This window comes from Thermobia domestica, chromosome 4 (genome assembly GCF_964235325.1).
Source record: "Thermobia domestica chromosome 4, izTheDome1.hap1.1, whole genome shotgun sequence".
NCBI lineage: Eukaryota > Metazoa > Arthropoda > Insecta > Zygentoma > Lepismatidae > Thermobia > Thermobia domestica.
The window spans coordinates 208376515-208402969 of record NC_137457.1 but is presented as its reverse complement, the minus strand read 5'-3'; the positions used below and the strand labels follow the sequence as shown (position 1 = coordinate 208402969).

Sequence of the window (26455 nt, the reverse complement as noted above, 5' to 3'; positions counted from 1 at the left end):
CATGTTATATCCATTTCCTTAGATAATTTTTCAATGCACTGTCTAAAAGTTTGATTATAAAAAACTCAAAGAGTTTTCTAACGACACTATCTCATAACCGAAAACGTGTACGTTTCCTATTACATTAAGTAACAATTGTTAAGTATATTTATTCGTACCACTAAGTAACATTAAATTACTTAAGTTATCATTACGTAACAAATGTTGTTAAGTATATTTTTGCTCAAAATAATGTCAAATAAGTACGTAATTAATTTTACCATTTTCATCTTGGTTTCCATATTCAGCAGATTCTTCTGAAGGTTTGGAATCTATAAGAAAATATGTTATCAAGTGATGCCACATTATTATGAGATATATGTAATTTTCTCATCATTACAATCATTACACAGTTATACTATTAATCTAAGTCACATTGTTATTCTAAGTCACATTTTCAGAGGATACTTAAAATTGTACTTTCTATTCTTTACCTAGTACCGAATTCTCTACCGAGTCCCACAGCTAGCTATTAACACTCAGCTGCATTTACTTGTATAAACAGGGTTTTAACTAATGTTTTGTTCTTTCTTCTCGTGATGTTGATTATATACGATATATAGGAGAGAACATATGAAGTAACCTCTCAAACTTAAATAACATACAAGTTTTAGTGCTCTTTTGCTATCCCAATGTTTTGTTAATATTTCTGGAAAAGCTTCTAATTTGCATGAAAGGAATAACGTTTTCCCTTTCCTTCTTGAGCACACTAAGAATCATATTTTTGCATTAAAAATGTAACACTGGAAGTTATTGTTTACTTTCTACGCATACTCGATAGTTATACTCTATTATATTGTGTGAAAATATAGTAAGTCTTGAAGAAAATATGTCCTATATTGACAACACCGGTATATCATTTTCAATTTACGAATAGAAGTTAATGATCATTGCAGTTGTAAGATAGGACATAATGATGGTTACTTCCCTTCCTTCTTAAGGTTTAGTTCTAAACTATTCCTGATATTATTTATCCAATAATAGATAGTTATGAAGGTAAAAAATCTCAAAGTAATACATAAGGAGAGTATCCCAGTCCGGAAAAATTCCATATATTTCTCATATACAGGAGACGAAACACTGAAGTACTAAAATAATTTCTGAAATAAGAAATTCATTGTGACACATATTTATCTTATCGTAGAAAAACAACGAACTAACATTCCATTGCAGAAAAATAAAACAAACAATATCGCAATTTTTGAGGAAACTACTTTCCTAAATTGTATCACATTTAATTTTTAGACTGATCACTTTCAAAATCAAATGAAAATAACTTATTTCGACTTGATATTCTATAACCGTCACCAGGTTATAGAAGTATCTTCTGTGGATGCTCTGTATATTTCACAAAGACAGTAATTATTTTTTCGATTTATACTTTATTCTGCGACGCAAATAAGGTCTTTCTTTAGTGGGAATTGCTTCTTTCCCACGCAGTTGAACAAAGAATTCTTTATCGTCTATTTATATATATATTTAAAACGTTGCTTTCTGGTGAGAACATTTCAGTGAGCAACGAAGCTTCTCAGTGTTTCTCCGTGACATATTAACATGCAAAAGCTATGTGCTATGGTTATTTGGAGCTGAATTAGGTATATCTTCCAATCATTTATGGAAATACTGCCATTTAAAGCAAACCAGATGCCTGAGCACTAAGGGGACGCCAGCCATATCGCTTTAGCAGCTCGTTATCTGAATGTTCCCACACTCAAGTTATCGCAAAGTCTTGTGCGTCGTGGCCAGTGGACTAAAATTAACGTTAACTCTTTTATATATTCTATGTACATTTCTGTACAAGTGATTTGACCTGAGTGCTTTTGAGATTGAACTGCCAACATTGATCCGTGGATCACGAACCTCTAAGTTCGAGGAGTGTTACTCCACGTTTCGAGGCAGCATCCACGCGTGTCACGTCGAGCGTCAAGTATATTGTTGTGCTAAGGGGTATGCGTTATTAGCTAGCCCCCATCAGTGAAACTCAGGTTCACACACCTTGTGCGTATAAGTTATAAAATTATCATTCCACTTTCGAGGCTACCTATTTTTACTGAGGATTAACGTCGACATTTGAGGATTGTTTGGAGCAGCAACTATATTATTTTGTGGGATTATCCCGGCGACTTTTCCCCAGTGCTTATTTCCAAGTGCATTAGTGGTGTGAGAAAAGTATATCTAATCGAATCTTTATCTTAATCTTCAATCCTAATATATGAAGTAACAAAAGGCTAAAGTATAGTGAGAAAGTAAAGTGTGATTTTATTAAAGGAAATAATTATACATATGCAGTGTTGAGTGTTGGGATTAGTTTTCTAATCAGTTATTTTTTCTTTAAATAGTATTTCAATAAATAAGCAGTGTCGTTTAATACAGTGTGTTTTTGTTGTGTGTAAGAGTGATATTTGTGTGCGTTGTGGTCTATGTGACCGTCTGTTCGTCCGTGAGGTTTTCGACACGAGACATCCGAACCTCTCGATGCCTAATACCTATCTCATTATTGAGACAAGCAGGCAATTTAAAGATAATTTTTAATCCCTTTTAGGAGATGTCCTTCAACGTCTTACCCTGGTAAGTCCAGGTATCTGGAACATACTCAATTGACAGGACCACAGAGGACAGGCCCCGGAAAACAGTTATATAAATAAATGGTACGGGAACAGTGACCCGATTGCAGGCGATTATAATTTTAAAGTATATTTAATAATGAAAAACAATGCAAAATTATTTTTTCTTCTGATGAGCGCATTGAACCATTATTAGCTACCCTCTTCTCTGTTTTCAGCATGTCTGAAATATGTCTTCCTACTATGTCAAACACCAATTGTGAACTCCTTTAATTGGTAGTCTAAAAAAACACTCCTCTGATAAAATAATGTTCAGCAAGTGTTTTCTACATGTATGAGTTGAATATAGTATATATTTTTAACGCCCTAGTTTCATTACCGTCACCACTTTCCTCAGCGATATGTCGCCTAATAATTGCCTTACAAACCCCGTGCAGTCTACTTGACTCATTTTAACAATAACCTGAATTTCGGTAGATGAAATGGCCATTTGTAACTGATCTCAGTATATTTTGCATCAGACATCTCTTTCTCATTCTTTATCTAAAATAATATCAAAATATCTTCAGTATGCTTTCGGCCAATCAAAATGTTATAGTTTATTTCACGTATACATACAGTATTCATTAAGTCATTCTCAAACTTTTATCTACAATGAATTGGTCCAATGCAAGAAACGCACGATAGTTAAAACTAGGTAACTGGTAGGTTCATAATTAAAGACACTTCTAAACTTAATGTTAAACTACAATCTTCAAACACACATACTATACTGTAGCTAACAAACATTTGTCGTTAATATGAGCATAAACTTTGATATTTGTCTGCTACGGAGCTAACTCACTTGCAACGCTACATTAAACAATATCCTCCACCCGAACATTCATCGTCTTCAGCACCTAATTTTTACAAAGGTTGTCAACAAAGCAACTTAACATTTTCCTGTTCTTTTTGAAGGTGATCTTAATTGACATTATCTGTAAACATGTACTTTACTAAATAGCAAATAGTCATGGTATGCAGTCGCTTGCTTGGTATAACATGCAAACAGGTACAAGACTATTTGATTTGTAAGTTCGGAAAGCTGCTCAACAAGACACGCTATTAAGAACACTATCAACAAATTCGAGAAAAATACCAGTGTTCATGGTGGTGCCATCTGTTCCACAAGAGACAGTTCTAATATTGAGAACGCTGCGACCAGCAGTCCATGTGCTTCAACAAGAAGAGTTAGCAGGTAGATAAACATTCCTCGAAGCACTGATGGAAAACATTAAGCTTTACAATTCAAAAAAGACTCTATCACGTACAAATTCAACGTAAACTGGAGGCACAGTATTACGCAGCGAGAGCAGCAATGTGTTATGGTTTGTTTACAGGCTGTTAGTTTTAAAAGTCTAATAAAAAATGTTTTGTTTATAGATGAAGCCACGTCTCACTCCTAGAAGTCACTCAGTAAGCGCAATTGTAGGATTTGGGACATTAAGAAAACGATATACAGGGTGTCAAAAAGATGTTAGCATTAAATGTTTGTTCTTTTTGTGTTTATTTTGCAGATTAAACCATGGCGTGCCGATATTACATTGAGGAACGAACTAAAATAGCTGCCTGGATAAAAGTTTTTCAATCCTCTAGCATTGTACAAGAAAAATTTATAGGCTAAAACGGACGGGGTTCCACATCAAAGGTGGTATGAGCAAACAACCGTCAATGATCGTTTTTATACCAGCAAACCTAGCAACTTTTATGACCTGAAGGACCACATCACTCAGGTCGTAGCTTTTATCCCTGCCCAAATAAACCCAACGGTCCATACAATCAACACTGGACAGACTCCATAAGTGCATTGAGCGGGATGGATGTCAAATTGAAACCCTGTAATCAAATCCCTGTCTTCTAATTTCACGTGAGTAAATCCACAATTCATGTTAACATCTTTTTGCCTCATGCTATATATTATCTGTTGGGTACCTAAAATAAATATTTGGTCTAGGAATTAATTCGTGCGGTTGGTACGCACACATTGAAGCTGTAGTACAAACACAAAATACATAAATACCTTAAGAAAAATATTGTCCATCGCTAGCCACCACTTTCGCCCATCTGTCAGGCAATGTACGGATTCCGTGGCGAAAGAAGTCCTCATCCTTGGAAGCGATCCAGTCAGAGACCCATGTTTCGATATCTTCTGAAGAAGTAAACCGCTGTCCAATCAAATCGTTGTTCATGCAATCGAACAAGTAGTAGTCCGAAGGAGCAACGTCTGGTGAATACGGCGGGTGGGGTAAAACTTCCCATCCGACATTTTCTAAATAGGTTTTGACCGGTTTTGCGACATGTGGGCGAGCGTTATCATGTTGAACAATAAGTTTACCATGTCTGTACTCCCATTCTGGTCGTGTTCTGGCCAGAGCTTGCTTCAAACGCATTAATTGTCGTCGTTAACGTTCTCCATTCATAGTTTCACCCGGTTGCAGCAGCTCATAGTACACCACACCTTTCATATCCCACCATATGCACAGCATAACCTTTGCACAGTGAATATCTCGTTTTGGTTGTGATGGACCTGGTTCACCTGGTTTCACCCAGGCCTTTTTTCGTTTAGGGTTCTCGTAATGGATCCACTTCTCATCACCCGTAATAATTCGATGCAGAAACCCCTTTCTGCTCTGTCGTTGAAGCAGCAATTCGCAAATGGTTTTTCGTCTTTCAACGTCTCTGTCTTTCAATTCATGTGGAACCCAATGTGACATCTTTTGAATCATTCCCATGGCTTTCAAGCGTTTGGAGACTGTTGTTTGATCAACGCCTAATGCTGCTGCAAGTTGTTCCTGCGTTTGACACGAATCCTGCTCGAGCAATGCTGTCAATTCTTCGTCTTGAAATTTTTTTGGCTGTCCAGCTCGCTCTTGTTCTGCCAAGCCGAAATCACCACTTCTAAACCGTGCAAACCACTTCTGACACGTTCGCTCAGCTAGAGCATGGTCACCATACACTTCCACCAAAATAAGATGACTTTCAGTCGCACTTTTCTGCATGTTAAAGTAATGCAGCAGGACACCCCGCAAAAACACTTTATCAGGCACAAATTGCGCCATGTTCACTTAACTACAAACTGGTGTTGTTGACGCTTTAATCCACTGCCCTATACTACGAACGATACGCGATGACAGGGGTTTGCAACACATGTGTGGATACACGGAACTGTGAGACGCTCCGTTCGTTGCGCCATCTCTTGTCCACCCGCACGAATTAATTCCTAGACCAAATATTTAATTAAATAAATGGAGTGGGAACAAGATACAACCAAGTTTAATATATGGATGGGTATTACCGAAAGGAAAATATATGGGCTATTCATGTTTACTGAGTAAACAATAACCGGTGACATTTACCTTTATATGTTCCAAAATTACCTGGTGCGTAAGTTTCAGGTTGATGTTTCTGCTACTGTTGTTTCCCACAAAGATGGGACATTACCCAATCTGCTTTAAGGTTCCTTAATACAAGTTTACGGAAAGGTGAATTAGTCATGCAGCACCAAGGGCTTTTGTTCCACGGTCATCTGAATTAACTCTAATGGACTCTCTCCTTCGGGACTTCATGAAATTTTATGTGTATTAGATAAAAGTCGCAAAGGTGGAACGGATAATGCAAAGCATCTACATAGCTGCGGCATAGATTATGCCAGCTATGCTGAAATGAGAATTTCGGACCACAGATGAGCCCAAAAATTTGTGTAGAGTTAAAAGGCCATCACGTTAAAATTAACTATTTTTCTTTTAAAGTACGTATGTCTATGTGTATGAGAGTTACAATTGGAGTGGAAGTTACAGTTATCAGGCAATCTTGTTAAAAGAAATACTAATTGATATTGATAGTTAATTCACGTCTCGGTAATATTGTCAATAAAATATGTCTAAGTGGAACTTATAGATATTAATAATCTACTTTTAATAACTCTACTTTCCAAAATTTTACGTGATACAATCCAGAAACCGGATCAAATTCGCTAACTCTCCTCTATTCGATTATTATTATAATTGTTATTTATCATTAAATGCTTTTAGGTACCCGAGTGTAGAATTCGATTATTTTTAAAGCATAACATTTCTAAATCTTAAATATAATTAAATAATTTTGCAGACTTTAAGTTAAACGAACACAGAACAAAAGATATTGAATCCAAATGAAAATAATAGAATATCTCGTTTGAAATCTTGTTTCTGCCGTGAATCTAAATAGCTGCGAGGTAGTTAGACTTTTTACACAACAATAATTTAATTCCAAATGAAGCAATGTTGTAGTTATTTTTTTTCCTGAAATGTTAAAATGAAAGTGTTCTTTTCGTACGAAACTTACATGATATTTTGTGTTCAATATTATAGGTTTAATAATTAAGCTATGTAATATTACTGTACATTCAGGTATGTTATTGATATAGTAAGCAACAAAATGTTCTACAGCGAAATGACACATACACGTCGATTTATTTCATTCTAAAATTTCCTATGACTCTGCAATACCAAGTAATTATTTTAGTGGAGGAATTTTAGTTGGCTGTTTGTTAACATTTTTTGTTAACATTTACTTTGCATATTATTGTTATTAATCATTATTGCACTATGTTATTAGCACATAGATTTTGTGATATTACAGTGTAAACTGACGTTCAGCTATATCTGGCATTATGTTGATAAATAAAATAACATAATACATAAGATGTTTTAGTAAAACTTATTTTATTTTAAAATTTGTTAGAGTATTAATCGTACAGTTGTGACAACATGGTGAATTTTTTATAGATTACTTACCATAATTGAGACAGTTTTCTGTTGTTCCTACTTTAATAATGTTTGCTGGAGCACATTGTGGATGTGGGTATTCATTAAGTTTCAGTTTCTCTAATATTTTGATTCAACAATTTCCTTCACCATTCAGTAATATTTATTGCCTAACTTTAATCTGCTGAACTTTAAAGTTTTATTTGTTAAATCTTCAGAGATGTAAAATATTTCTGTATTGTTTCCAAAATTGGATGTATATTACGTTTCTTGCATCTTCGTAAAATTATCCTTCAATATGATTTCATTATTGATCACAACTAATATGCACGTCTTAAATCTTGTTATTCTCTGTATCTGTATGATCAATAACAAACAAGCAAAAATATATTTCAATCTTCACTAGTTTACTCACCTGCTTCACTTTCACAATATTGCATACAATCTATTTCAGCTGCAAAGTTGTTTGTGTTTCCTCCGCAACCTCCATACCCAAAAACAAGACAACGACCTTCAACCTTATCGAAATACCATCGTTCTTCATACTCTGAACATGGCCCTGGATCTACTTTTAGCCTGCATAAAGTTTGTGGATCTTCTAAAATTTAAACATGCAGTAACGTTCAAATAATGGAAATGTTTAAAAGTAATTTAAATTTTTAATATTTAATATAACTTGAAATTCTTTTTCCTATTAACAAACAATATAAAAACTGTATGAAGTCTTCAAAGAGATGCACACACTGTGAGTGTAATGTAGTTGAATGTTTCATTTATCCGTGTTTTTATTGATACTGAACAATCTGCTTCCATTTTAAAAACAATATAGGACGTAACTCTTAAAAATAGTTACACATTTATATCATGTAACTGTTGGCAGCATCGAGGGTAATATACGTTGATAAAATTCAACAATCTCAGTACTACAGGGTGTATTTTTTTAAAACTCGCTGATTTCATTTGGCTGTAGAATTTCTAACTGAATTCTAATTTTCATGCGGTTTGTTACAAATGATCAAGTAAGGATGGGAGATTTATGGGACTATGTTTACTGGTTTAAATTCGTCCGTAGTAATATCGACCACGCCTAAAAAAAAACAGCAAATATTCGCCAGTGTACTTACATTTGAGATGAGATTTTGGTTTTTTTGAAGCGAAATTGCAGAATTCAAATTAAGTGTTAGTGTTAATACCCATAAATTACATGTTAAATAGCTATAGCCTGGTTCTTGCGACAAACGACGGAGATATTTCTTGGGCGACCTAAGGACTCGGTAACTGACATCTTCCACAACACTCACCTGCGGAGTCCGATGCTTCCCTGTCTCACTCAGAAGCGATCCTGTTTCTTCCAATTTATTCATAGCAACCATATTATGTTCCTGTATAGGGCTGAACGTGGGGCAAATTTGTTTCAAAATGCCCCTTTCGAAGTAACAACAGATTCCGTTGTACAAAAACTCTTGACAATAAACTCATGTTGCTCCAAAGAGTGCATTATTCTTACTGTGTCCTGATTATACTCACACAGTTGAACAGAACTTTAGAGCAAAATTCCCAATACAACGGTCCAGTTTCCTATTTCGGATGATGTTGGCGAGGTTGCCATCCAACGAAGTGAACTCAAATCTCCACACCACACCACACCACACCGCACCTCATTGGAATTGTAAGGTACACTGGCGAATATTTGCTGTTTTTCTTCATGCGTGGCTAATATTATCCTGCTGAATTTATACCAGTAAACATAGTTCTATAAATCTCCCATCCTTGTCACAAACCGCATGAAAATTGGAATTCAGTAAGAAATTCTAGATGAAATCATTAAGTTTAAAAAATCACCCTGTATATAATGACTTCATTGCTAATAACTATAAAACCTAAATTGCTACTTAATTATATTATATCTTTATTTACTCTGCATACACTTATCTCTGCACATAACAGTCTACAGTAAGATAACGCTGTATTAACATATTGTTTAAAACAAACGACTTATTAAGTAATGTACACTAGCAGTGGCGTATTTACGATTTTCTTTCGGGGGGGGCTTTGCTAACTTTCGGGGAGGGCTTTGCCTGAAAATGTGAAAATTCTGCAAGATATTTCATATACTTTACTATAGTAAGTAAGATTTCGGGGGGGGCTTAAGCCCGGAAGCCCCCCCCTAAATACGCCACTGTACACTAGTATTGACTTTATAATTGAGAAAACATATCTACTGTATTAAATATACTTTCACACTAGAGTTATATCTCACTCGACCAATATGCCGCTCAATATAAAGTTCAAAATGTCGTCAGTTATGTTTTGAAGTTTTGAACATTGTCTCAGAAATTGATATATACGCTTAAATGTATGGTGGATTGTTCATCCTAAATTTAGGAAGTATGAAGGGCTAGTGAGTATTTCATACTTCGAGCGCATCAACTTTGTCTTTTTTGTAATGTTGGTTAAATGTAATTATTGTTGTCCTGCAATATCAGTGTATATCTACTTTTGACCCTGTATATTTCGTCAATGTATGAACAGTATTTGACAATGTTAGCGGTTTTGTAGGAGGATAGATCTTATAATGACCAACTCCAAATGCTTGTATTGCAGTAAAAATAAAACCTTTTCCCAACCAGCTTAGTTTGGAAATTCACTATCACTATCAAATTCGTTTGTATTTTAAATGCAAAATCCATTTGTCATACCAATATAACTGAATAATATTCATCAGTGATTTTACATTATATTTCGAATCACATCTTTCTCCAATATTATATGTAATTATAAAACAGAAATTATAACAATTACATACATATTAGTTGATTGTATTTATATATAATTTTTCTTCATGCCATACGTTACACCACAGCCGAAACGCTATCATTGAAATGCAGAAAGCTATGATTGTACATGTTTGTTACTTGGACAAATCTTACAAGGAATGGACATCAACATGCCATCAGAACATCGAAATCAAATCTAGTCCATTCGATAAACATAACAAAGATATGTTCATGCACAAAAATTAGATGCCATGGACAACCAGTAAGTTCCTGGGGCCGACGAACCCTGCTACTATAAAGAAAATCGTAGACTCGCAGTGAAATAGCTATTGCATCAACACTGTTCATTGGAAAGTCACCGTTTATAGTTCTTTCTCTTCAGCATTAAACAGGCCTTTTAGAGATGCTATGTATTGGGGCACTTAATGTACTTGAACAGGGAAAATTGGAAGAATGTCGGGAAAACTTCCTCCAGAAATCTCTACCATCAACTTTGAATCTGTCTGGAGTGGCCCCGGGTAGTGTTGCCACGAGACGAGACGAGACGAGACTTCAGGCTGTCTCGTCTCGTCTCGTGCAAAGCATGTCTCGTCTCGCGTCTCGTCTCGAAAAAATGTACTCGTCCCGTCTCGTGTCTCGTCTCGAGAGGTTCTGTCCCGTCCCGTCTCGTCTCGTCTCGTTTGTCTCGTTTTGTCTCGTCTTGTCTCGTAAAGAATATAGCAGCATACCATGGAAACGAAACGAAAATGTAGCTGACTGCACCATGCTAATCAAGATATAACTAAGTTACAAGTAGAGGTCTGCGCGGATATAAAATATCGCATCCGCATCCGTACCGCATCCGCAGCATCTCTATCCGCACCCGCATTCGCAACATCTCTATCCGCACCCGGATCCGCATCCGCAGATAATGAGGTAGCAAATATATACAACTTACATATTCTATAATACAGGTACTTTTCTGAATTAAACGAAACAATATATTATATCAGTTTCCTCGTGATCAAATACCAACTACGATAAATAAAATGCAAGGGGCCGCGGTGGCTCAGTGGTAGAGCGTTCACCTCTGGTGCTTGGGGTCCCGGGTTCGATCCCAGCCCCCGCCAAGTGAACTTTGTGGTGGACAAACACCGTGTGCGTGGGTTTTCTCGGGGTTCTCCCGTTTCCTCCTACTTTCTTCATTCCACCATTTCATTCATTTCTCATAATCACCGTCTCCTTTAGCCTAACCGGCATAACCGTGGGACGTAAAACTCAAAGATTTCATTTCAAATAAAATGCAATATAAACCGTGCAGATATAAATCCGTGATGATGATAAGTAGAGGTCTGCGCGGATACAAAATATCGCATCCGCATCCGTACCGCATCCGCAGCATCTCCATCCGCACCCGCATCCGCAACATCTCTATCCGCACCCGCATCCGCAACATCTCTATCCGCACCCGCATCCGCAACATCTCTATCCGCATCCGCAGATAATGAGGTAGCAAATATATATAACTTACATATTCTATAATACACGTACTTTTCTGAATTAAACGAAACAATATAGCCTATTATATCAGTTTCCTCGTGATCAAATACCAACTACGACAAATAAAATGCAATATAAACCGTGCAGATACAAATTAGAAATTAATGAACGATTTATGTACTTACCCAAGATCTTCAAATGTAGATATCGGACCAAAATAATGCCACGTAGGTAATATCCCCTCAATCAACTAATTTTAGAGCACGTCACTAAGTTTTTAAACTTCATCATACTCATAAAAAAAGTGGGCATTTGTTCTAAACACAAAGGCGAAATAGAAATCATCGTTATTAAGAAATAAAAATTAATCACAGGACCGCAAACACATCCACATATCCCGAACTTCATTAGCACCAGTAATTGCACTAAATTTAAAAAATAAGTGACGAAACTAACAACGCAATACAATGCATGCTTTCACGACCAAGCTCCTTCCTGGCTAAACGGTTAGCCTACGCGCCTTTGGCGTGGGAGATCAGGGTTCAATTCCCGACGGGAGCCCCATATGGTTCGGATTCCACTTTAATCAGTAGGCCCACGTCTCATATAGCCTCGCTGCTGAACGGGACGTTAGACTCAAAATCAACTCAAGCTTTCACGACCACGCTTTTACTGAAACTAGAAGTGAAAATAATTTCGAATACAAATAGGAAGTCTATACCGTTAATTTCGGGAAGAGGCAATAGAGGAAGTTTAGAATTTACTGTTTTCCTTTGCAGGCCCCACTCATTGTTGGACACATTTAGGATAGGAGAAACAATGCATTGGTTGTTCTTTCTTTCTTTACCTGAGGCCCAGAACATACATACACATACACATACACATACACACATGAAGAAAGAGAGAAAGAGAGAAACAATTGCTGTTATAAAACTCCAATCCCTCAGAATGTTCATTGAGGTCCGTGGCACCTCTCCGAAGAGAGAAATCTATGGGGTCGCAAATGTGCATTCAGTATCTGCTGTACTTCAAAGGAAACAGTGAAGATTTTTTTTAAGAGAGAGGGAGAGAGAAAGATGAGCGTATGATGTGATTTGTTTACTATTTCGGGGACCTACGTGCTTCTCCAGTTTGTCACAAAAGGCAAAGATAATTCTGCTGACCAGTTTTCAGTTTATGGAAGGGGATGCGGTGTTTTAAATTAGGGTTTTGGTTCCTGTCCTCTCGGGCTAGAAAAACTTTATTTGAAGATATTTCTTCCTCTTCAAAGCGAATGGTCTGAAAATTTTCAGCTTTATCAGAGGGGCTTTGGCGGCAATTATTTGTCTTTTTTTTTTACAGCAAATAGCGGTACTTGAGGAGTAGCGATGGGGCCTGTCGTTTCTTTCTGTTTAGGTCAGAGATGTCATTCACCTACAAAACGGCTGCTAAAAATATTGAAAACAGCAATAAAAGAATAACTCTCTCATGTCATTTTTTGTCCTTTTGCTGTCACTGAGTAACAAGCTTCAAACACCCTTGTATTTCGATTTTAGTATTTTTCAACTGGTTTTAAAACTTTTAACACAAAACGAACGTTTCTAGTACTCTTTCCACCATTATCAGAAAATTCACAGAATTTTTTTAGGTGGAAAAAATGTAGGAAACATTATCCTCAACTTTATCCGCTATCCGCACAGAAAAGAGATATATATCCGCATCCGCGCAGACCTTTAGTTACAAGTATTACCCAGAACACACAAGACAAGAAATGTCACGGTAGCTACACCGTGAAGCCTTCACCTCTGGTGTATGTGGTAGTCGGTTCGATCTCGGTTAGGGCCATGTCAGCTTTGTGGTGGACAAATATTGAATATGTGTACGGACCGCGGTGGCTCAGTGGTAGAGCGTTCACCTCTGGTGCTTGGGGTCTCGGGTTCGATTCCAGCCCGCCAAGTGAACTTTGTGGTGGACAAACACCGTGTGCGTGGGTTTTCTCTGGGTTCTCCTGTTTCCTCCCACTTTCTTCATTCCACCATTTCATTCATTACTCATCATCACTGTCTCCTTTAGCCTAACCGGCATAACCGTGGGACGTAAAACTCAAAGATTTCATTTCATTTTTCGAATGTGTGTTTTCTCGAAGTTGTCTAGTATCCTACCACTTTCTTCATTCCACTAATTTTCCCATCATCATCCATTCGGTCAAAGTTGCCTAAATATCTTAAAAATATATTCAAATAAGCTCACAAGACGAGGACAAATAGTTTAAAAGATAATACTGTATATCTCTGCTGTTAGTTGTCTGAGACTTCTCGACCCTGGCCTTTTTTTTTTTTTTAAGATTCTAAAACATTGAAATTTGTTTCACCAGTTTCAATACACGAATATACAGTAAATTGCTTATAGGTACGTCAAAGATGAAGACACTAATGTCAAATAATGTTTGCACGACAAGCAAATTTCGATGTAAAGGTGTCACCATCCCCGACACTATCGTATACTATCAGCCAGAGAGATAGATATGTGTGTACACTTTGATTTCATATATTCCAGCCTTTAGGTTTCACAGTGTTAACACATACCAATCCAAAAACTACTTTCCATTTTAGCATGTTTAGATTTGTTGCAATTATTATTTTTTTTAAAAAATGCTCGGAACCAAATAATTTTATTGAGTAATGCGTGTTCATTCTCGAGACACGAGACGAGACGAGACATTTCACGAGACGTCCCGTCTCGTCTCGCGTCTCGTCTCGTTTTCGAGACGGGACAAGTAGTCTGTCTCGTCTCATGTCTCGTCGGAAAGGGTTCTGTCTCGTCTCGTGTCTCGTCTCGTTTACGAGACGAGACGAGACACGAGAAATGTCTCGTCTCGTGGCAACACTAGCCCCGGGTAGAAGCACACAATCCAAGTATATCTCTAAAAATACTATGGGAATTAGGAAATCACTGTACCAAGTTTTGTATTGATAGATGTAATAGATATGCGGGAAAAGCTTCAATAACAATACACATTTCCCCTCATATCTATTCCGTCTATCAATACAAGACTTGGTACACTAATTTCCTAACTCTTGTAGTAATTTTAGAGGTACGTTGGGATTGTTTGCTTTTACCCAGGGCCACTCCAGAGTCTTTCAAAGTTGATGGTAGGGGTTTCTGGAGAGACTTTTCCCAACATTCCTCCAATTTTCCCTGTTGAAGTACATTATAGGCCCCAATACATAGCACCTCTGCAAAGCTTGCTTCATGCTGAAGAGAATGAACTAGAAACCGTAACTTTTCAATGAACAGTGTTGATGCAATTGCTATTTCACTGCGAGTCTACTATTTTCTTTATAGTAGCAGGGTTAATGGGCTCCAGGGACTTACTCCTCTGTTCATGGTACCTAACTTTTTGTGCATGAACATATTTTTGTTATGTTTATCGAATGGACTAGGTTTGATTCGGATGCCCGGATAATATGTTCATGTCCTTTCCTTGTTAGAAACACAGCAGCAGATTCCAGTTTTGGATTTCTGTCATTTTATTTAAACATAATCTTTATCGTCATCTTTGAAGGAGAAGGGAGGGAAGCCGTAAGTAATGCCGTTGAAAATGATTACCGTAATGGCTAGGCGCATTTTGCACCGGATAGTATGCAGAAATATTTAAATATGTCTTCGCTAGTCCTACGCTGGTCATTGTTTCTGCCTTTTTCATATAATATTACAAAAATACAGTGGACTCTTTTTAATTCGAAGTCCAAGGGGACACGAAAAAACTTCGAATTATCCAAAATTCGAATTATCCAACAACATTCATTTTCACATATATAACAACAAACAAACCAAAGTACTGTGCATCAAAAACATATTCATATGGTGTAGACTTTACCTTTAAAGCAGCTTATTATTTGTGTGATCGAATACCGCAAACTAACAAACGACATTGACTCCACATAATTCAAACTACGTGTACAATGGAAAATATATTTACGTACAACACTACAACATACATTGAATAGCCCAAATAATTAAACACCAGTAACAATTTGAATATTCTGTTCTCACTTTTAAGAAGTCGTAAACCTAATTTGCTCAAATTTGATTGATTTTGTACGGTCAATAAATCCTGAATTTCATGTATTGCGTGGAATACGATATTAATAACATTTGGTTGACTTTATCAATAATTCATCTTAAAGTTTCAACCAATTCTGAAACAAGATTAGATTGGCACACATTCTCTATCTTTACTTCTTCCCCAACTCATCTTCATCTTTATCATTACATAGATTTTCTATTTATCTTTTGTATTACTCTTCTCTATGGCTGCATCTGGATAACTGAAAACACGTTAAAACTGTATTCCTCTGTTTACACCTGTCCAACATTAAAAATTTTCAACTGTATTTACTTCGAATTATCCAAAACATAGGTTCAAAGTTCGATTTATCCACGATATTTTACTGTTGTTTTCAATACAGTTTTCAAGGGGAATGGACTTCTGTTCGAATTATCCAATATTTCGAATTATTCAAGTTCCAATTAACGAGACTCCACTGTACCCAATTCTCATATCTGCACACAGGAAGATTTAGTTTTACTATAGGTAATTATATGTGGATTACTTTTTGTCATGGCGACAGGCTACGGCTAAGTTTCTTACTAGTTGTCTGTGTTTCTGAATGCTTTTAGTTAATTTATGTTTTATCTTCTGTGACAGTTATTCCCAGAAATAATCATTTTGTCATTAAAACGACGCAAAATACATCAATGGCTTCTCAGTTGAGCAACCAATGAAAGGATACTCATTTCGAAGAAAGTTCATCGAATCCCAGTGCGGCATGGGCAATAGTGTGCTGAACGAACACTATCATCCAAAAAAGACTATTTTAGTGGCATAATGACAACTATTCGGACCTACCTACAAAACTAAATGTCAGGCCCCTTGAAACTATTATCAAAACGTACAGGAACTTAACGTATTAAGTTAGTTATGGCATATTAGAGCGGACAGAAATACAAGTTAATGCACTGGTTATTATTAAAGTACAGGCATAGCTTATAGAAGTCCATCAAGCCACTCATTCACGTAACGATTGTTGTCCGCGAAAATATTTCAAATTGGCTTGAGATAAATTTGCAGTAATATAAGAAATGCTGTTGGATCATTTATGTTTATGCTTCAGTGACTTTCAACTAGAATGACAACACAATTACATCCAAGTAAAAAGTTGGTAAGGGCTTCACATGAGTCACTATATCTGTTATAGACTAATAAGTATGCCATACTTTCGGATAGATCTATTGTGATGTGATATCTTGTAACTTAGCTACCTGATGTAGAGTAATTTAATAAAATAAATTTAAAGTTCTGTTTACTTGTTGAGAAACTAATTAATAACATTCAGATTTTAATTTGTGTTGTGCTTGACTGAAGAATGTTAAGAACATGTAAATGCACTAAATAATTTTAAAGATTATATATCCTGTTTCTGTGCATATAACTTTCTAATCAATGTATAAATAAGTTATCACAATTGTGTATGATGTGATTTGACAAAAGAGTGGAAAATTAGCAATTACTCGATAATGCGGATTTTTCACATTAGTAAATGTAAGTAGAGTTTTGAGAAATAGAAAATAAATAAAACATTTGGAAAATAATTAATCCCTTATCGTTCAACATTGTTGTCGGATACAAAAGAAATTATACCGCTTAAGCGTTGTGTTAAAAATGGCAAAGATAGTATACGTAGAAATTTACGTAATAAAGAAATTAAGACAATTGACTATTTCTTGGATCAAAAAACTATACCTCTTCTGTTGGTAAGGATACAGCGAATAATTCGAGAACAAGTCTTCTACAAGAAGATGGAGGAAAACGTGGAGAGTAAACACACTAACATTTAAAGAAAAAAAGTAATACGAAATCTGCTGAGAAACGAAATAATTGAAGAACAATAATACAAAGTCGTATTTCGGGTCTTTCCTGCGTACATGGAACATCTGTAAAGTGTTACAGGCCGATTTCAACGAAAGTTTGCAGGTAGATACCAGACATAAAACAAAGTGACTTATATTTTTTGTTTCTGTGGAAAGAACGGTTTGAAGATCCTAGCATCCTTCAGAAGTATTTTCAAAATAAATAAATAAATAAATAAATAAAAGCTCGAAATCTCCGAAAGGTCAGGAAAAATAAACAAACAGCCGTATACACATATAGTAGATAGAATATTAAGGAATACGCTTTCTTCTTTCGTGTGAGGAAACGGTTGCAGGCGGAGCAAGGGTTTCCATTCAAGTAATATGCCAAAGACCAAAATCGACAAAAGTGCAGAAGCGATCCCGAGGAAAATATGTATGGAGATTCTAGGCGTGAAATACGGAATACGCATTTCTCGTTTCTGCAGCATGAATGGTTTGAATGGCCCCTTACAAAGTATTTTTACAAAATAATGAAATCTCAGAAACGACACGAACAATTTTCAGAAAAAGGCGTATACACATACTAGATAGAAAATTAAGGAACTTGGGCTTTTTCTTTTATGTGAGAAAACGGTTTCAGGGGAAGCAACGGCTCTCGTTCAAGTATCTCCAAATAATATGACAAACAACGAAATCGATAAAACGGGCAGAGGCATGCAACGAAACTATGCATGCACATACTAGATTGAAAATATTGGGGGCCGCGGTGGCTTAGTGGTAGAGCGTTCACCTCTGGTGCTTGGGGTCCCGGGTTCGATCCCAGCCCCCGCCAAGTGAACTTTGTGGTGGACAAACACCGTGTGCGTGGGTTTTCTCGGGGTTCTCCCGTTTCCTCGCACTTTCTTCATTCCACCATTTCATTCATTACTCATCATCACCGTCTCCTTTAACCTAACCGGCATAACCGTCGGACGTAAAACTCAAAGATTTCATTTTTCATTTAGATTGAAAATAAGAAATACGCATGCCTTCTAGTCTGCGGAAAAGCATGTGGAAGGGGCCCAAGGCCCTATGAAAATGTGTGAATATTTGGGAAAGTTGGCAGAAAGGAAGTACGCATGGAAAATGGATCCTCTGCTCCTGATCATTTCTAAACTTCCAATATCTTATAGATACTTATTACCGTAATCACACGCGTTATTACCTTAATTACGTGTATTCCAAATGTTTTTGGAATATATAACATATTTCTTGAGACTGGTTTATCTGAGAATTAAGGGTCAATGTATATGCCGAGTCTTGGAGAAACTATACTTAGCAACCTCTGAAATAACATGCGAGTATCTTCCGTCTGACAGACAGGAAACTGTTAAAAGTGTCGTTTACTGAACAAACAATGCGAGAGATATGTATTCTGAAGAGCCGTTCTAAAGGTTGTGTGCATGTAATTGCAAAGTAATTGTCGCATCACCGGCAACAAAAGTATTACACTGTATTATGAAATGTGTATAATGTTATTTTGCAATAGAAAACGTACAAGGTGGACTTACTCATCGCTGTATGTGATAAGTTCGAACGATAGTAACTTTATCTATGTGTGCAAACGGTATGAACGATAATTGACAAGGTAAGGTGCAATTATATTTAATTGGTGATTGTTGTTGGCAGCAACTTATTTACTTTCGATAATGATACATGAATTCCACAAAAGAACACTTAAGGAAATGCGTCGCAAGTGCTAAACGAGATACTAGTAACTACCATGTGTACACACATAATCTTGAAGGTAAGTACATTGTAACACACACACACACACACGTGCATATGGTATTAATTCATAGTTCATAGAGAAAGTCATCTTGAATCCCGCCAACATTGTCCAGTTACTGTTTGTTGCTTCTGAAGTGATATATCGCCCAGAGTCGCCAATAACAGCACAGAAAAGAGATATAGCACGCATATTTTACTTCTTGCTGGAAGACGGGATGGAGATATGGTTACATTTTACACAGAAGGAACATCGACCTTGGTATCTGCGAGGAACGAAAGGAAAAGAAAAGAGGATACCGTCCAATATTCCTAAGTGGAGACGACGTAGAAGAGTGCGATGACGGCATAATCTTACATGGTCAAGCAGACATCATCTTTGCGTACAAAAGAAGGTTGTGCATTGGGGAAGTGGTATTGAGAGACCGCTATCCTTTGATCCGTACAAGCAAAGTTCAGAAAGGTAACCTCAAGGAAAAAAGCTAGGACACTTGGATGAGCAAGTCACTGGTGGAGGAACAAGGAAGGATAAGATATCGCAGGTATCTCAAAAAATTCTTCGGCAATTCCAAGACCTTCGTGAAGCACACTTTCTAGTACATGACGTCGATCTACGATGAAGAGCCCTGCAGGCCAGCAATAGATTTCACTTCCATCATTTAAGCCATTACATACCTGGTTGTGGGAGTTTAAAACGACAGTAGGGAGAGGACACTTTGGGCTGTTTTTTCCTACTGCGCATGCGCAAACGAGCCACTCCCCCTTCAGGCTGATTGGCTGGCGCCGGTTACGCGATCCCGCCCGTGGCGACGCCCACTTGGCTCCGCCCACGTTTGGCCACACCCACCTGGCCCCGCCCACTTGGCCCCGCCAACGTGTGGCCACGCCCACTGGACTCACGTATTCGTTCCCTTTTATGACCTATGTCAAAGAAAATCTACATCCTATGTCAAACTCGGGATATGGGGTTTTCGAACATGCCACACTTATTTTACCTGGGTCTTATAATTTATGTCCGGGTATGACCCAATCACTCGTCAACGTAGCCGCACACACCAACAACAATTTTGGCAAAAAAAAAATGGTCCACCCATGGTCGTAGAATGTCAACTTTGAAAACCATGTACCAAAGCGTTCTCGAGAAATTGGAGCAAAGAATGGTCCAGCGCTGTCGTGGAAATGTTAAATTTGACAACGTTGAAATTCAGGGGTGATGTCTTATGTTAGCCACTTGCACAAGAGTTCCGATGCTATTAGCGCTGTTGGTAATTATAAATTACCCCACCAGATGGCACTAAAATACAGACAGAAAATAATGATTGATAGTTTTGCTAATAGATGGCATCTCAATATGTAGCAGATGGCCCTAAATACAGACAGAAAATAATGATTGAAAGTTTTACGGTATCCTCTTTCCTTTTCCTTTCGTTCCTCGCAGATGCCAATGTCGATGTTCCTTCTGTGTAGAATGTAACCATATCTCAATCCCGTCTTCCAGCAAGAAGTAAAATATGCGTGCTATATTTCTTTTCTGTGCTGTTATTGGCGACTCTGGGCGATATATCACTTCAGAAGCAACAAACAGTAACTGGACAATGTTGGCGGGATTCAAGATGACTTTCTCTATGAACTATGAATTAATACCATATGCACGTGTGTGTGTGTGTGTGTTACAATGTACTTACCTTCAAGATTATGTGTGTACACATGGTAGTTACTAGTATCTCGTTTAGCACGTGAGACGCATTTCCTTTAAGTGTTCTTTTGTGGAATTCATGTATCATTATCGAAAGTAAATAAGTTGCTGCCAACAACAATCACCAGTTAAATAAAATTGCACTATCGTTCATACCGTTTGCACACATAGATAAAGTTACTATCGTTCGAACTTATCACATACAGCGATGAGTAAGTCCACCTTGTACGTTTTCTATTGCAAAATAACATTATACACAATTCATAATACAGTTTGATACTTTTGTTGCCGGTGATGCGACAATTACTTTGCAATTACATGCACACAACCTTTAGAACGGCTCTTCAGAATACATATCTCTCGCATTGTTTGTTCAGTAAATGACACTTTTAACAGTTTCCTGTCCGTCAGACGGAAGATACTCGCATGTTATTTCAGAGGTTGCTACCTTTAAGTATAGTTTCTCCATGACTCGGCATATACATTGACCCTTCATTCTCAGATAAACCAGTCTCAAGAAATATGTTATATATTCCGAAAACATTCGGGATACCCGTAATTAAGGTTATAACGCGTGTGATTAAGGTAATAAGTATCTATAAGATATTGGAAGTTTAGAAATGGTCAGGACCATAGGATCCATTTTCCATGCGTACTTGCTTTCTGCCAACTTTCCCAAATATTCACACATTTTTATAGAGCCTTGGGCCCCTTCCACATGCTTTTCTGCAGACTAGAAGGCATGCGTATTTCTTATTTTCAATCTAGTATGTCCATGCATAGTTTCGTTGCATGCTTCTACCCGTTTATCGATTTCATTGTTTGTCATATTTTTTGAAGATACTTGAATGAGAGCCGTGGCTACCCCTGATACCGTTTTCTTACATAAAAGAAAAAGCCCAAGTTCCTTAATTTTCTATCTAGTATGTGTATACGCCTTTTTCTGAAAATTGTTCGTGTCGTTTCTGAGATTTCATTATTTTGTAAAAGTACTTTGTAGATGGTCCTTCAAACCATTCTTTCTGCAGAAACGAAAAATGCGTATTCCGTATTTCACGTCTAGAATCTCCATACATATTTTCCTCGGGATCGCTTCTGCACTTTTGTCGATTTTGGCCTTTGGCATATTACTTGAATGGAAGCCCTTGCATATAACTTTCTAATCAATGTACAAATAAGTTATGACGAATTGTGTATGATGTGATTTGACAAAAGAGTGCCAAATTAGCAGTTACTCGATAATGCGGATTTTTCACATTAGTAAATGTAAGTAAAGTTTTGAGAAATAGAAAATAAATAAAACATTTGGAAAATAAATAATCCCTTATCGTTCAACATGGTTGTTGGATACAAAAGAAATTATACCGGTTAAGCGTTGTGTTAAAAATGCAAAGATAGTATGCGTATGAAATTTACGTAATAAAGAAATTAAGACAATTGACTATTTCTTGGATTAAAAAACTATACCTCTTCTGTCGGTAAGGATACAGCGAAGAATTCGAGAACAAGTTTTCTACAAGAAGATGTAGGAAAATGTGGAGAGTAAGCACACTAATTTTTAAAGAAAAAAGTAATACGAAATCTGCTGAGAAACGAAATAATTGAAGAACAATAATACAAAGTCGTATTTCGGGTCTTTCCTGCGTACATGGAACATCTGTAAAGTGTTACAGGCCGATTTCAACGAAAGTTTGCAGGTAGATACCAGACATAAAATAAAGTGACTTATATTTTTTGTTTCTGTGGAAAGAACGGTTTGAAGATTCTAGCCTCCTTCCGAAGTATTTTCAAAAATAAATAAGTAAATAAATAAAAGCTCGAAACCTCGGAAAGGATAGGAAAAATAAACAAACAGCCGTATACACACATACTAGATAGAATATTAAGGAATACGCTTTCTTCTTTCGTGTGCAGAAACGGTTGCAGGCGGAGTCCGGGTTATCTTCTTTGAAGTAAGTTTCCAGAACGCCAATTGTCTGTTCTCTTTAACCTAGAAGTAGTTACGTATCAGACTCGCCTAAGGACCTCGGATCGACGGTGTTCTAGTTCCTAATGCGCTGGACACTTTACCGACTGATCAACTCTAATACTACCGGTTTACGTGTCAGAGGCTACTCTGACAGACGGGAAAAAAATAATATGGAGTGAGCGAGGTAGATCGACTCCTCAACTACCGTCTTACTTATTCTCTAGAAAAACTGTCTTTCGGCTGACTCTCTTCTCGGCTGACTCACAGACTGAATTCTTTCGGGTGTGCTTGGGTGTCTAAAGCCCAAATCTCTCGCATTGTCTTCATGATGTTGACATAAACTCTCGTAGCACCAAGTATTGACGCCTCGGATGTTGGAACATCAGAAAGGAGCTCTCTCAGCTTTATTACATAAAAGGAGACAACTGATATAACAATTACTAACAAAACGAATATTGAATAACACTGAAGAAACATAATGAAATGTGTAGATAGAAAACATTGTTCAGATTCCCAGACTAACATGAATTCACTACTAAGTATCTGTCCTTCCACGATTTCATCCTTTCAACTCAACTATTAAGTTTTACAGAAAAAAATCACAAAATTTTGATTATTTGTTCTACACTCATGAAAGTTTCATGTTCTCTAATCAAATCTAGAGGGACAGTATCTAGAAGGAGGCCAAATCTATTAGGGGCAGTATCAAAAATCTTGTAATTGAGATAATTGGTTCAATGAAAAATGTACAAGCTATTATACCAGTGTCATTCCAGTGAGACTTTTCAGTGGATTTACGATATGTTGTTTTCAATGACATGCAAGATGGACCAATGATCTTGGAAAATAACAATAGAAAGTATTAAATTCCTTTCTTGAGACGCTACTACCTGCATTCGAGAATATGCCAATGGACACACGACAATATTGCAGTTCTAACAAGATGTGGCTCCGACTTACTCAGCATAACATGTGACCTCATTTCTCAATCACCAATACATGATTGGTGGACAACTGAACTCAATGTTATAGTCCCGTGCAATGACCCCAAAGGTAACCTAATTTACCTCCTTTTGAATACGAGATTGTTAATAAACGGAATATGTAGTGTACAAAATAAAATAAAACATTTCTCAGCAAGTTATTCTGCATACTCGACAGTTCTCAACAAATATGAAATACAATGTGATTGCTGTTCATATATGTACACAGCATCTTCGTCCTGCGGCAATTATTTTTGAGCACCTGTTGTAGGCAGCAATGTTAAGAATACTATCCTGTGGATCTAAAGATACAGGGACGGCTGATCATAGATACGTAAAGAATTCATTAAAGATTTCACCTGACTCACTTGCCATTGACTGAGACAAATGCAAATTGGGTATATCCTTCACTACATTCTCAGCGTCCATTAACCACTCACTTCTCCCTTGGCTTTATTCACTTTTGCAAATCTTATCTGTTGAAGTCCGCAGATTATTTCAGAAGCCATTATTTAACATCCAATTTTGTATTTTATAATCCTTTCCAATTTAAAAATAACTCCATGCTAAGGAAGGTGAAAATCAGATGTTGCAAAGTTAGGAGGAAACATGGGATGGAGAATGATTTCATACCCTCTGAATCATGCTTATGTCTAGGCAATATAAAAGTTGTGAATAGAAGCGTTCTCTTGAAGGATACGACTTCTTTTGGTCATAATTCCATTATTCTTAATTTTGATTGAATCTCCAATTTTTGCAGAAGTAACGTATAGTAATTTCTGTAATTATGGTTTCATTCGCAAGGAAATTCATTACCATTACAACATGCTGGTCCCAGAAAACTGTCAACATGACTTACCGCTGAGGATCGGGGACGGGCCTTCTCTGGAGTTGGTGAGTAAGTATGCTTACATATTTTTGCCTCAGCCTCAATCTCTAGGTCATAGTGATGGATCCACTTTTTATCTTGAGATACTAGTCTGTTGGAAATTCCCTTTCGGTTTTCGTAGTACAGCGTCAAAACTTCCTGGAAGCAAGCAAATCGTTTCTGCTTTTGGGAAGATGTCAGTAGCCGGAGAATCCATCGAGCAGATAAATTATAAACGCTAATAAATTGGTTTCTTCACATACTTAACTTGACATTTTCAGCTAGCTGACGAATAGTTATTCGGCAATCCTCCAAGATAGCTGTTTTCACTTACCCAATGTTAACTTCATTAATTGAGGACTGGAATCAGGATCGTTTCTAGCAATCTGATCACTCTTGAACTCATGATGCAATGCTTCACAACATCATATAATAAAGCTTCCTCTCTATAAATTTTTTTCTTCTCCTTGAATGTTTGCTTTGATGTTTTGGCTTATCAAGTACTAATACTTCATTACCGCCCTGATTTAAGTGTATCCATTTATATACTTTCTTTTACTTTAGTGCATGTAGCACAGAATATTTTAGAAACATAAACAATGAAATTTTCCTCATAATTTATACAAATATGTATCAATATATATGTAAAATATCATAATTCTACATTAACTACAAGCGAAAAGGGAAAATATTAATGAACGTCTCTTGTAAGTCACGTGTTTGTCCTTTTACCTCAGAAATTAGAATTTTACCGATATATGTTCCTATGAGATTTTTTTTATTTATATTGAACTAAAATTACCTCCTAGGCATCTGAACTTCTTTCTCTACATTATTACCTGAACAAGTTAAAAGACATATTTTCTTATTAGGGAAAGCTCCTTCACACTTATCTTCGGATGCTTCGTAACACGATTTGTTTCTTTCGTTGTAATACCATTTCAAATTGGATGATTCACATTCAGTAAAGTCAACTTCTGTACAATTTGATGGCAAAAATGGAGAAATACCTAAAAGTAAAAAATATCTTTAATTTGGGATGATCATTGCTGCATTCAAACAAGAAAAGACCCATACTTTAGCGTAATAAGATAATACTATACATTAATTATGTGTAATTGAAAAGTGTACATCAACCACAATGACCTTATCTTTAGCAGACACAGAAATTAAGATTAAATATACACCTCTGCAAGTTATCAAGAATCGTAGCTAAAAATGACACATTTACAAGACTATCATAAATATAAGAGGTTTATTAAAATTAGTACAATAGTCCTCATAGATGGCATTTGGGTGTAGATCTCATAATATTAAAGATTTTATGAACTTATACAGAACACGTAGCCTAACGATGCTTTCAGTCAATCTGATATTAAGTGATTGTAGTTGTTATGTAGGTTAATAAAATTTCATAAAACTTTAATTTTACTGTGGAAACATATATAGGTGTATATACATAAACAACACCATCATATTTATTCTAACAAGCCCAGAACAAATACACAAATGGTATCATTTTAGTACTTTCTTCAGTGTTATTGTGCTAACATTACTTACTTTATATTACAATTTTGCATGTAAATTATAACTTTTATGTTTCATTGCTCTCTGAGAGTTAATTTTGTATACAT

At 36.5% G+C, this 26455-nt stretch overlaps 1 protein-coding gene across 1 annotated transcript in view; it reads right to left on the bottom strand.

Annotated features, from left to right (window-relative positions):
- LOC145683432 (kunitz-type serine protease inhibitor bitisilin-3-like) overlaps positions 1-26455 on the bottom strand; it is a 337612-nt gene that overhangs the window by 2084 nt on the left and 309073 nt on the right. The window contains exons 3-5 of the mRNA XM_081754768.1: positions 25661-25831; positions 7803-7985; positions 261-311 (exon numbers count right to left, since the gene is read on the bottom strand). Of these exons, the coding sequence (XP_081610894.1) occupies positions 261-311; positions 7803-7985; positions 25661-25831 (405 nt within the window). The remainder of the gene's footprint in view (positions 1-260; positions 312-7802; positions 7986-25660; positions 25832-26455) is intronic.